The following is a 13,437-nucleotide window of genomic DNA, read 5'->3' on the forward strand; positions in this document are numbered from 1 at the left end:
CTGCCAACGGCCGTTCCCGCGCGCCGCGCCTCAGCCAATCGGAGCCAGCGCCGCTGCCGTTGACCAACGAGAGCCCGGGGGCGGAACGGATCGGAACGTGCCCAACGAGAGCCAGGGGGCGGGACGGACCGGCACCTGACCAATGAGAGCCCGGGAGCGGGACGAACCGGCTCCTGCCCAATGAGAGCCCGGGGGCGGTGCGGCGTTGCGCTGCGCTGTTGGTGGGAGGAGCGCGGCAGGGGGCGGGCCGTGGGTGGGGCCTCGGGGTGCGCCCTACTGCTATAGGGGGTGCGAGATGGGACTGGGATTGACAGGTGGGAGGTGGGGCTTGGATGTGGGGTTGGGATATGAGGTTTGGAACTGGGCTTGGGAGCTGGGGTTGGGATGTTGGATGTGCATTGGGATGTGAAATGTAGGGTTGGGGTGTGGGGATATGGATATGGGGTGAATATGGAATGGGAGATAGGAAAATGGAATATATATGGGATGGGCTTGGGATGGACATGGGACCAACACTGAAGAATGTGGGATGGATTGGGGATGAAATATGGACACTGGATGGGATTGGGATGATAGTGGCATGGGATAAGTAGATGGAATGGACATGGGATGCATGTGGGGATAAGGATTCGGAATGGCTATGGATATAGGGTTAGGGATGGGGATAGGATGTGGGGGTATGGATGTGGGATGGGTTTGAGATGGCTGTGGGGTGGATATGATGGATATGGGATGGGATAACGTTGTGGGATACGGACAAGGGATGGCTACGAGATGGGGCTGTAGTGGTTATGGGGCCATAGGGGCGATGGGGCCAGAATGCTGCAGTCACCTCTGTTCCCAGAGTTCATCCCCAGTGTGACACACGGAGCCCCACAGCCGCTCCTCTGCCCTTTATCACTTACATGGGGAGGACATCCCCCATCCTCCATTATCAAAAATAAACCTTAATTAGAAAAGTGAGGGGTGTCAACCCCGCCCCATGGGAACAATGTTTTCTGTGGGGGAGGGCACAGACGGCGTCTCCAGAGGGCTGTCCCAAACTCTGGGGGGTGTTCACAACTCTAGGATATGACACCACCAGGGTGCCGTGAAGGTGTCCCAAGCTTTGGGGTGTGACACACGGATGTTTCCAATTTTGGTGGTGTGACATTGTCATGTGGTGTTCCCACTTCCCCGGGAAGTCCTCCAGGTGGTCACGGTGTCCCCAGCTTCGGCCCAATGTCCCCAGGGGGTCCTTTTGTCCCCTCTGCATGACGGTGACACCCGGCGCCAGCTGCCAGGAGTGACGCCCAATGGTGATGACACCGCATCACGGCTGTGCCACGCTGGTGTCACACAGTCCCCTCTGGTGGTGGCACAGAGTTCACCACCGTGCATGTCCCCGTCCTCATGGCAGACAATGGTGACAGCAACAGAGGTTTCCGGTGTCACCGGGTCCTGCGGTAGGCAGGTCTGGAGGGGTGACAAAGAACAGTGAGAGGCTCAGTGACAACATGGTGACAACGTGGTGCCGCCAGTGCCTGCCCCCACATGATGGTCAGAGTACAGGGAATGGTGTCACCCGATAGATGGTGGCACACAAGTGATGGTGACACCAGATGACGGTAACAACAGTGACAGCCAGGGATGGGGACACTGCGTCACGGCTGTTCCACATCGAGGTCACCCTGTGTCACGGCGTCACCTGAAGACAGTGACATTCAGTGACACCCAATGGCATCCAGTGAAGGTGACACTCAATGATGGTGACACCACCAACCCCATGTCACACCTGCACCAGACCCCACGTGTCCCCCAACTTTCCCCTGCCCCCCTCCCTGTACCCCTCCTCGTCACCTCTTCAATGAGGATGGCACCGTGCTGAAGTTGTGCCACCATGGCAGGGGGGACAGCATGGGACAGTCATGGACAGCCAGGGTGACAGCGTCCAGGAGCTGTAGGACGCGGATGGGGCTCTCAAGGTACGTTGGTACAGCCCCAGGTTCCATGGTTACAGTGACGGTGAGAACTTTGGGGACAAGTGGTTGTCCGGTGTCACCCGGTGGCCCTGGGGGGATTGTTTCCGTGGGGCTTTGCACAGGGATTGGTGGGAACCATCCATTTCTGAAAGGAAGTGGCAAAAAATATACAAGAAAAGTGACATAGTATTGATTTTAATGGAAACAGACATTATTGGGGGTGATCCCATGGGGACAAAGAAGAGCGAGAACGTGTCACTATGTGAGGTTGTCCTCAAAATCCCCATTGGAGACCTCTGGAGGACTCCAGGAACGCCTGGGGACCCCAAGACACCCATGGGACATCTCCAGACCCTTCCAGAAGACAATAGGACCCTCTGAACCCACCTCAGGACCCCCCCACATTCCACAGGATCATTCTGGGACGTCTGCAGACCCTTCTGGATGAATCCAAGGACCCCCTGGATCAATTTGAAAACCCCCTGCACCCTCCAAGTCCTCTCTGGGACATCCCCAGAGATGTCTCTGATGACGGGATGACTCCAGGACCACTCAGACCCACATGAGAACTCTCTGGACCCTACCAGACTCTACTGGGACATCTCCAAATCATCCCAGTGGCTCCTCGGAGCTCTTGGACCCATCCTGGGAGCTTCCAGATCCTTCCAGGGACCCCCAGGACCATTCTCGCGAGCCCCTGGACACCCCAGGATCCCTCTGGGACATCTCCAGATCCTTCCGTATGAATCCAAGGACACCTTGGATCCACCTGGGGACCAACTGGATGCCCCAAACCCCTCTACAACATCTCCAGATTCTTCTGCATGCCTCCAGGGCTATATAGGGCGGGGCTCGTGGGGAATCTATGGGCGGAAAGGTGTGAGTGGGGCTTCTGTGAGGTGGAAAGAGGGTCTGGAGGTGGAGAAAGGTTGGAAGGGGAAACTGAGGGATTGTGGAGGGCTTCCGTGGCGTGGAAAGGGGCTCTGAGGATGGAGAGAGGGGGTTGTGAGGGGGAAAAGAGCAGAACAAGGCTTCTGTGAGTGAAAAGGGGGCCTGGGGATGGACAGGTACATTGTGGAGGGGAACTTGAGGGGTGGAAAGGGGGCTTTTGTAGGGCAGAAAGGGGGGTCTGGGATTGGACGGGGGGTTGTGTGGGGGAAAAAAGGGGTGAGTTGGGTCTCTGTTGGGAGGAAAAGGGGTCTAGGAATGGAGAAGGGGTGGCAGAGGAAACCTGGAGGGTTGTGGGGGGCTTCTATGGGGTGGAAGGGGAGTCTGGGGGACACCTTAGGGAAGTATTGGGGGGGAGGAGAGTGGGATGTCTATGGGGTCGAAAAAGAGTCTGGGGGGAAACTTAGTGGCTTGTGGGGGGAAAGGGGTGAACAGAGTTTCTACAAGGCAGGAAGAGCATCTGGGGGTGGAGGGAGGGGTGGGAGGGAAGAGCCAGGGGTTGTGCGAGGCTTCTATGGGGTCTGGCTGAGGGGAATTGGAGGTCAGAATGAGGGAACTGACTCCAGGGGTCAGGGAGGAGCGCACAGGGGGGTACAGGGACCTCTAGGGGTCAGAAAAAAGGGGCCAGGAGGTGGGAGGAGAAGGGAGGACACGGGACCCTGGGGGTCAAATAGAGGGGAATGGGGGGTGGTAGGAGACTCTGGGGATCAGAATGGGGGAATTGGAGTGGGGGCACTCGGGGTGAGGAGAGGGGGTTCGGGGGTCAGATAGAGGAGACTGGGAAAGGGGGGGACTCTAGGGGACAGAATGGGGAGAGCGGTGGGGGGGTGGGGGGACACCAGGGATCAGAACGGGGGACTGGGGAGGGATGAGGGATCGGGGGGGGGACCCTGGGGATCAGAATGGGGGAGGCACAGAGGGGAGGGGTGGAAGAGGACTACGGCGATCAGAACGGGGGGACTGGAGAGGAGGGAGACCGGGGGAGGGTGTAACCCCGGGGGGCACATAGAGGGACTGGGGGGTGCGGGCGATCAGCGGTAGGGGGAGAGGGGGGGAGGGCAGCGGAAGACACGGGGTGGGGGAGGCGGCGAGACGCAGGGCAGCCGCCCCCGCCGAGGGAAGCCCCGAGCACAACGGAGACCCCGCGGGGCCGAGGCAGAGCGGCACGCGGCCCCCCCGCCGCCTTCACCCCGGCCCCCGCCCCGGCGCCCCCCGAACACCCACCTGTAGGAGCCGAGGCGGCGCCCGGAGCCCCGAGGCGCCCCGCACCGCTTCCGCACGGCCGCCTCCTCGGGTCGCGGCGTGATGACGTCACTCGGCGGGGACGGCGCGGCGCCGTAGCGACGGACCGGCGCTGAGGCGCTGAGGCGCCGTCGCCGTGGCGACGCCGTCGAACGGCACCGCTCCTGCGGGAGCCGCGCTGAGACGTGCGGCGTCTCCGGCTTCCCCAGAATCGCTTTCTCCAGGCCGATTCCGAGCTGCTGGCGCTTCTTGAAAGCCGAGCGCGCATCTCTGCCCGGTTTTCTCACGGCTCCTGCGGCGGCATCTCTGGCCGCTTGCTCCTCCGAGGAAGAACCGAGCGGTGGCCCGGCCGGGCTCGGTGCGTGGGATGTGAGAAGGGCACAGCCCGGAGCAGGACCTGAAGAACGAGCTCAGCTCACCGCTGGCACGTGTTCTGTAGTCCCCCGGGTCCTGCAGAGCTGCGCTGGACTCGCTGAGCAGCACGGCGTGGTGCGGGGATGTAAGAGCACACAGGTGCTCGGTAGACTTGCTGGGGCAGGAAGCTCTCACTGATGCTAAACTCGCTGAAACGAAGTGACTCGTTCAGGACACGTGCCTGAAACAAATGCTGGTTCTCTAGGCAGAGCTGCCGGACAGACCTGTCAGCACTGGGAATTAAGCACGGCAGTGAGATGAAGCCAATGATGCGTTCATGTAAGAGCAAGAGGTGCTTTGGAATGCCTTTATGGCTGCACTGCTCCTCGGGAAGCAGTTACACCTGCCGGCTCAATAAGAGCTGTCCCGTAGATGCTGTACAGCTGTGGAGCCTTTGCCCACCTGCACTGCATCTTTTAGATGCATCATTGAGAGGAATTGAACCAGCAAGGCTTCAGGGCTGAGCTCTAAGAATGGAAACTCCCTCAACTTTTGAAAGAGACCGGGTTTCTAAGGTCTTAAGACCTGGAGCTGGCAGGGCACACCCCTCTTGTGCCTTTCTCCCGACTGGTTTTTGGGAGACAGCAAATGGACACCCCTACAAGAAGTCTCAGGGTGTTTCCTTCTGACACTCTTATTATGGAAGTAAGAATACATTCCTGGCTCCATTTTGCTCCTGTGTCAGAAGGCAGAGATTTAAGCTACCTAAAGTCACTTTTCCACAAACGTTCCCACAGAAAGAAGCATCCAACATCTCTCTGTAGCTGCGGAGACCCTGACTTCTCAACCCTTTCCAGGTATGTTTTACTGTCTCTTTCCAAATTTAGAAACGGCAGCTGTGCAGAAAAACATGCCACAGATCCTGAAGTGTGGGCCAGCGGGGAGTTTTACCCCGTCTCCTCCCTGATGTCAATCTGAAGTGATCTCCTTTAGTCCTCAGTATAACAAACACATCCTGTGACCGTGCTTGAAGACAGTCTCCCTTGAGCGTTTTAGCTGAACTTGGTTAGCGCTCTTAAAACCAGCTGTGCAAGTGCTGCTTTCCTCCCCACTGTGAGGGATTGCTGTCAGGAGCCAACCAGTTATGCCAGGCACATCCAGCAAGGAGCTGCTGTGGCACGATGGGCGTGTGGAGCGGCTGTCTTCCAACCTGTCCTCTGCAGCAGTTAGCATTCTGCGGGTTACTCTTCCCCAGTTTGCAGAACAAATATCAGAAGTTGATGCTCTTTTGTGAAAGAGTAAATGTGGGTTGAAAAAAAGGCAGTGTGACATTCCTGACTGCAGGTGAACAGCAGCACAGATGCTGCCAGCCCCGCTGTAAAAGCTGGACTTGTTAATGAAGCAGCTTATCCATCTGTGTCGGGCTGTGGTATCAGGGCATTGCTCTTCAGATCTTTGTTTTCCATCTGAGGATTTTGTCCCAGCAGGGTTTGTGCCTCAGGATTTTGGGCAGGAGAAGGGCTGGCAGCAGCCCAGGGCAGGACGTGGGTCCCCTGGGGACAGCAGCTACATCCCCTGCCCCATCTGCACAGTGACCCTGGGCCATCCCTAGGACACCTCGAGACCCTCCTCCTCTGCACAGCCCCACAAAGCACGAGGGAAGGTCTGGGGTGGCACTGGTCCTCCTGGAATGGGGCAGGGATGGTGCCCTCCATCCCATCCATCCCCAGTGCTCAGGGCTCCAGAGATCCCCAGGGTCCCTCAGTGTCCCTGCACCAGTGCCACTCTTATCGTAACAGACTTCTTCCTTATGTCCAGTCTAAAGGAGAAGAGGAAAGGTTGTCAGGGGGTTTCCCCAGTGAGAAGTACAGTTTCAGAAAGGGACGTGTACAGAGAACCCAGAGGGATAACAAGGCAAGCCTAACAATGACTGCTACAAAACCAATGGTACAAAGAGAGAATTCACTGCCAGAAATATCTCACAGTCCAGTGATAAAGATTCACAGCTGCAAGGTTGTCTTCTAATTAAAAACAGTAATTACAAACAATCTGGATTTTTGAGCTGTTATAATAAATATTAGTAGGTGGGGATTGCTAAATGGTGCTGCAGTCTCCTACTCGTAACATCCTTGCTGCTTCATTCTGGGTGCCGTCACTGAGCAGCATCTAATGGAAGTTCTTCCCTGCTCAGCTGGCTGCCTTAGTTGGAGCCCTGATGGCAATGACGTGGTGATGGCAGGCTTAGTTTTGCTGTTTTCTCCTCGTCAGAATACTCCGACTTTTGAAGGAAGCAGCTTCTTGTTTCCTGCCTTCCTGCCTTCCTGCCTTCCTGCCTTCCGCCCTTCCTCCCTTCCTCCCTTTTAATTTTAATTCATTTGGAATATCTATATTCCATATAGATGTTTTGAATATCATTATTTGTAGTGCTGAAAACTTCTTTAGAAAACAGTCATACTCAGTTAAAAAGGTATAATAAGGATGTTAAAGAAAGAACCCTCTGATGTGTTGACCAGGGATGAACATAAAAACAGCTCCCAGTTAATGTATAGGCAGCTGATGTGACTGCCTCTGTCCTCAGCAGCTTGCTCAAAGGAGCCCCACAAAGCATTTCAGCGCTGGGCTGCTGAGGGAAGCTGTCGGAACAGGAGCACTGTGTCCTCTTGCAGAGGACCGGGATGCTTTTACAGCTGACTGACTGACGGCTGCTTTGGTTGTGGCCACAGCTCCTGAGGAGGGCAGCAGTGCTGAGAGCTGAGAGGAAATGGGGGAATGTTGCACCTCCTGGAGGATGCTGAGAAATTAGTGGCCTAGGGCAGGTGCTGGAGAGGAGCTGCAGGGTGCTATCGTGGCAGCTGGGCACTGCTGGTAGCACAACGGACTGTGCCTCTGCTAAGGCGACTGCAGTCACAGAGTGAGCAGTGAGGCAGCAGGCATACGAGGCTTGCAGCACTGCCTTCCTCCCGTCTCTCTCCACGTTCAGATTCTTGGTCCAGCCCACAAAGCAAAATGAAGTAGAGGAGGGAGGAAATGTGCTCATAGTTCTTGCTTGGTTCCTATTGCAGAGCAAATGATTGCCTGCTGTCTGGTAAAGCTCATGCAGAAGCACTGATGCTTTTGCATAATGAACTGCCACCCTTGTCTCCTGCCCGAGCCGGGACGTAGGGCACCCGCAGCCTCTGGGCAGCCTGGGCCAGGGCCTCGCTGCCTCTGGGGGAGGGATTTCTCTACACATCAACCTCAGTTTCCACTCTTGGAGTTCAAAGCCATTCCCACACGACAGTGGCTGTCTGCCAATGCCAAGTGGCACACAAGGTCTGCTCGTGGGTCAGGTAGTGACATGACAACAGTGTGGACAATTGTGATGGTACTTTCTATTTATTGGTACAGCACAGCCTAGAAAGCCCCGGTTGATGCCAGCTGTGGTTCTCTGGCTGTCAGATGATGCCCCCAAACGCACACACGGGGTGCTCCCACCTCCTGACTGATGGTGGAGAAGTGGGAGGGCAGAAGTGATGCTGGGGGGGGAAGGGGCGGGAGTCAGGGGGCTGCTGTGCCTGTCATACTTCCCCCAGACAGTTTTTTTTTTACAGGTGTTACATGATGATCCCCCTGAGGGGGCCGCTCCCACCTCTTGATGGATGGTGGAGAGGAGTGGGAGGGCAGAGGTGGTGTTGGGGGGGCTGGGGGCTGCAGGGCCTGCTTCCCCCTGGCATTCTGGGTGGTTTTCTGGGTGTTGGGCAATGCCCCCAAACTGACAACCTAGGGGGGCCGCTCCCACCTCCTGAAGGATGGTGGAGGGGAGTGGGAGGGTGGTGATGATGCCCAGGGGGACAGGGGGCTGCTGGGCCAGTTGGCTTTCCCCAGGCAGCGGTTGTCTGTCGGTTGGCCAATGTCCCCAAGTCTACACACTGCTGGGCTCGCTTCCATCCCCTGATGGATGCTGGAGGGGAGAGCGAAGGCAGAGGTGGTGCTGGGGGCTGCCAGGCCTCTCAGGCTTCCCTGAGGATGTGGCTGCCCCCAGGCTGACACCCTGAGGGACCACTCCCGACCCCCGAAGGATGGTGGTGGGGGACGGGGGGGTGGTCTTGATGCCCAGGGCGGCTGGGGGGCTGCTGGGCCTGTTGCTTATCCGCCAGGGTGCCGTTGTTTGGGTGCTGGCCGATGAGCACAAGCTTCCAAGCCAAGCGGGTTCCTCCCGTCCCCTAAAAGATGGCGGTGGGGGACGGGAGGTGGTATTGATGCCCCCCAGGCTGCAGAGCCTGGTGGGCTGTGGGGCCCACGGGTGCAGCTGGGCCCGGCTGCTGTCAGGTCTGGCAGGGGCCGCCCTGGTGGTGCCATCCGGCCAGTGGGCAGGTGGTTACGGCTGCTGGCATCATGTCCATCTGCCAGGCCCCTTGAGGAGAGCAGGACGAGGGCAAACTGTGGCCGCAGACATCGTGCTGGGCTCCATCAGCTGCAGCGAGGCGCCTGTGGAGAGAGGAACGTGCTGAGGGCCCCTGCTCTCCTTCCTCAATGGCAAAGAGCCGCCCTCAGCTCTCAGCCTGTCTCAGGCCCAGCACTAAGAACGGGCTGCAGGAACGGCCGTGCCAATTCAAACATCTGATAGCGTAAATCTCAGACCACGTTAGCCAACAACTAACCAGCCTCTGTGCTGCTGGAACTACAAGTGCCTCCTGGCTCACAGCAGCCCTACATTAAAGAGTTGGGCAGGATGGGGGTGGGGGTGAACAACAACTCACTGGTTTCTCTGCCTCCATCGCCGGATAAGCAGACAGCACGTTATCATGGCTGCCAGCATGGAAACCAGGAAAGCTGCAGTCAGTGCCAGGCAGTACTTCAGTAAAACTTGATCTTCTGTGGCGTTTGCACGTCCTTCATCTTCCACACCTGGAGGAACAATGTGCTCACTGCTGTGTCTTGTGCCCTACTGGCAGTCTCACGAGAGGTCTGACATGGCCAAAAATGTTGTCTTTCACTTTGTTGGCCTCCAGGAACATGTGAAAATCCTCGGGCTGCAATGCTTCCCTGATTCCAGCGAAGCAAAGGGAACTCCCTAAGGCACTGCACATCAAGGCAGCGCCATAGGGAACCTCTTTTTGGCCTCTCAGCTTTGTTTACACTCTGGCTCTGCCACGGTCCAGACCTTCCTGGGCCATGGATTTGCTCCTTCTTCTCCATCATGCTCTAAGACTCCTTTTGCACTCGCCCACCCTCGCCTCCTGAGGCTGGGTAGTTGTCTGACTAAACAAATCTCACTAGAGCAGAAGGAGAGCGTGTGGATCTGTTTAATCAGGGTATAGACAGAAATACACTCACCACGTGCTGCCTTCTTCATGATTTTCATTAGTAAATGGGACAGTCTCTTGGAATATTTTCCATCTTCCCATGCCACTTTCCATCCCCCAGGACCTTAACAGAAAGCATTAAGATAAATCTTAGAGAAACAAAGTATTGAACTGAGCGGTCTTTTCGGTGAAGTCAACAAAGACAACAGCCACCCTGGGATGCCTGTGGGGCTCCAGCACAGGAAGCAGCCGAGAATTTGGCACAGCCTTCCCTGGAGGCAATTCTGCAGCCAAAGCATGAGGAGAACTTCCCACCACACACTGCAATCTACACAACTGCACAAGGGCATCACTGAAGAGCAGATGGTGCCAGGGGATCGTGTGAGGACAGGGCACGCACATGCAGCTGTGCATTCTCACTCACGCCTGCAGACATGCCCGGCTGACATTAGGACTGTGAGCTGGCATCTCTCAAAGGAAGCAAAAACTCATGGCATACCAATACGAGTTGCTGGGGCTTCTGTCCTTGAGCTCGGCTGGGAAGCTGGAGACCATTCGACTCCACCCGCACCTGTACACAAACACAGAGCAGCTCCTGTCAGACATGGCCAGGTACTTGTTTAGACTACAATGCCAGCTCCACAGCACTCTTCTCTCCCTGCTACACAGCAGCATCTGGCAAATAGCTGCTAGGTGCCTGCAGCAGCACCGTGCCAGTCCAAGAAGGAACCGTGTGCAGAACTGTCTGCAGAAGAGAAGGGGCTGGAAGGGGAAGGGAAGATCTGAAGGCCCTTTCCTTTGGGATAGCCCCACAGGAGGCTTATGGAGCAGATTATGCTGAACCTTTGGCAAGACACTGCTTATAGGCGCAGCTGTAAAGAGAAACATTCCCATTATGTGTTGTGATCTCTCTCTTCCTTAGGGACCTGCAGTGACTGGAAGGGGCTCAGCTGATGACGTGGCACTCAGACTTGGGTCGAAAGTTGCCAAGCTGGAGAGGTGGGCAGTTGGCTGGCACCCAGGCTTCTCGTGCAGGAGAAATCACCGGGCAGTGAAAAGCTGAACCCTTCCTGAACTACCACAACCACATATGAGCAGAGAGTGTGAGATGTAGGCTGGTGACTTACCTCTGGCATCCAGCCCAGGCTCAGGAACAGGACTCTGCTTTGGTAATTCACCAAGAGGACCTGCAGGCACAGATGTGATCAGACACAGGTGAGGAGAGCTTCCACTGCACCTTGGGGCCTGGGGTTTTTTTCTGCAGTGACCTGCGAGGACTGACGGCAGGTCAGGGAATGACATGGCCCAAACAGCAAACGTATAGGTTCTCTCCTCCAAAGAGTGGCAAGGGCTGCCTTCCCACAGATATGTGACAACTCTCCAAATAAAGAAATACTCAGGACAGATCTGTGTACAGCCTTTGAGGCACAAAGAGACTTGAAAGACCCTTGGAGGTTCCTGAGTCCATCTTGTCTGGTGCAGTCTCTATCCTCTTATCAGCTCTCACTGACTGCATTTCCCTCTTGGATCCCCACAATGCTGGCCCCATGCTGGCTGTACCTCCCTCTCCCTGACGGAGCTGCCATCTGTGTCACAGGGGTTGTGCCGCACTCAGTGACATCTCTGTGTCTGCTGTAATGAAAAATAGCCTTAAATATGACAACCCCTTTTCTGGACAGTGCTCCTTGAAGACTTTGTCTGCAACACTGTGACCTCCCTAATGAACAGTTCAAGCCTTCAGGATTTGAGGGAAATGGCTTGTTAGGTCTTTCTGCACTGTAGTGAGCCCCACAGCGTGTGTGGTGTCCATGAACTTCAGGCACTGAGAGAAGACTGCTGTAACCAAATGATGAAGGTGCATTTAAAATGCTGTCCAGAAATGTTGGAGAGTGTTGGAGTATTAATTGGTCCCTGTGGGGCCATTACCAACAAAGCCTCCCCATAGCTGTGTTAGAGCAGACAATTGGAGGCCATGATCATAGGCAAAGGCCCTGTGCAGGTGCTTTGAGGTTGAGAAAGCCCTTGGTTTGTCTGATGCAACAGAAGGGTAGGGCCATCGCTGCAGCCTCTGGGAAGGGTGGTCCTGTCCCTCACTGATGGCCCAAGGCTCTCTTACGGTCAGTGGGATGTGGGTGTGGAGTGTCCTGTGAGGGAGAATGATAGGACAACTACTGGGCTCCCCATAGGGCTGCAAGGCAGCAAGGAGGCCCCCGTGGCACGAGGACAACACGTGCCCTCTTGAGCCTCAGCAGCAGATACAACTGCCACAGCCTAGAGGACAAAGACCTTGGTTTTCTGTCGGGGCCCTCCAGCATTGCCAGTGCTGTTACACAGAATCACAAAATGGCCTGGGTTGGAAGGGACCTCAAGGACCATCAATCTCCAACCCCTCTGCCACATGAATGGCCACAAACCTCCACATTTCATACTAGATCAGGCTGCCCAGGGCCCCATCCAACCTGGCCTTGAACACCTCCAGGGACGGGGCATCCACAACCTCTCTAGGCAGACAGTTCCGTTTCTGGCACGAGAAACTCAAATCTAACAAGCAGGGACACTGCAGGGGTTGGTGGCACTGTGGGTGTTGGGATCAGATGCCTCACTCTGCTTCGAGGAGAAACGTGCAAATGAAGAGTAGGTACCCATTCGTGTGTGTAAATTCTTTCAGTACACTCGGAGGCGAAGCGATTTGCATTCCTGGTCCACAAAAGAAATCCTGTAGCACAGAAAAGGCACCTTAGCCTTGCGTATGAACCACTCAGCACTCAGCTCTGAGCAGAAATGAAACAAATATCTCACGTCAATCTGAGCAGATCAGATCCTGGCACAGCCCTCAATTTCGGGGAAGCTGGTAACCCATTTACAAGTAAGGCTGTTCTTGAGACACTCCGTAAAAGAATTAAGAATAATTAATTGGTATCGTAGTCCAGGCCGAGTGGCTTATAGTAGACTCCCGCAGTGACGCCCACTTTAGTTCCCTGTCCCTCAATCCATACCCAGAGACTTTCAACCATGTCATTCATTACTAACTGTAAGCTCCATTCCATCCAGCCCACCAGTACACGCAGCAACCCCATCCCATCTCACCTGCCCTGCATCTCCGCCCTAGAGAGCCCAGAGCCATCCATCACACACAGCACACTCCTCACAGCACCATTCCCACCATGTCTCACTCATGCTGATGATGCTGCAGCACACAGATCCTCCAACTCTGGATGCCTACATGAAAAACAAGTAACAAATAACAGCCTTGCACATGGGCACCCGGGGGGCTGGTTGTTCCCTCTTAATGCAACTAAACATGACGTGTGACAAACCATGAGGGGAAATCCACCATTAAGATGATTTGTTCAGGATAAAATAATGGAAAAACAGCTTCATTGTCTCACCAAAATCAACTCCAATTCCTGCAAGCTGCATTCCAAGCACAGCAAATGAGAAGGCCCTGCTGCAGGAGATGCCAGACACACCTTCCCAAGGACAAAGCAAAAATCTTCAAGCTCAAAAGGGATCACTTGCAAGGCAGGCATGCACTGGAGAGCACTCTGATATCTCTGTGCTCTGGGGATGAGCAGCTTGTGCACCGCGTGGGTTTGCATTGCCTTCTGCTCCCACCACCTCCAGAAACTTGGGATGGTGCACTGAGG

At 55.7% G+C, this 13,437-nt stretch overlaps 2 protein-coding genes and 1 pseudogene across 2 annotated transcripts; all 3 read right to left on the reverse strand.

Annotated features, from left to right (window-relative positions):
- Positions 1-167: 167 nt before the first annotated feature.
- Positions 168-1,498, reverse strand: LOC149911823 (uncharacterized; annotated as a pseudogene).
- LOC149911824 (uncharacterized) lies at positions 1,450-8,432 on the reverse strand. The gene is made up of 4 exons (XM_090133285.1): positions 8,284-8,432; positions 4,701-4,798; positions 4,134-4,548; positions 1,450-2,106 (listed from the first exon to the last, which is right to left on the reverse strand). The coding sequence occupies exons 1-4, from the start codon at positions 8,430-8,432 to the stop codon at positions 1,836-1,838; spliced, it is 933 nt and encodes a 310-aa protein (XP_089989411.1). The 3' UTR covers positions 1,450-1,835.
- On the reverse strand, positions 8,400-13,240 carry LOC149911825 (uncharacterized). Its single transcript, XM_090133260.1, has 5 exons — positions 10,918-13,240; positions 10,290-10,361; positions 9,822-9,914; positions 9,245-9,392; positions 8,400-8,972 (listed from the first exon to the last, which is right to left on the reverse strand). The coding sequence occupies exons 1-5, from the start codon at positions 11,090-11,092 to the stop codon at positions 8,810-8,812; spliced, it is 651 nt and encodes a 216-aa protein (XP_089989386.1). The 5' UTR covers positions 11,093-13,240; the 3' UTR covers positions 8,400-8,809.
- Positions 13,241-13,437: the final 197 nt, after the last annotated feature.

The sequence above is a fragment of the Phasianus colchicus genome, unplaced genomic scaffold, assembly GCF_987193195.1.
Source record: "Phasianus colchicus unplaced genomic scaffold, bPhaCol1.hap1.1 HAP1_SCAFFOLD_56, whole genome shotgun sequence".
In the NCBI taxonomy this organism is placed as follows: domain Eukaryota; kingdom Metazoa; phylum Chordata; class Aves; order Galliformes; family Phasianidae; genus Phasianus; species Phasianus colchicus.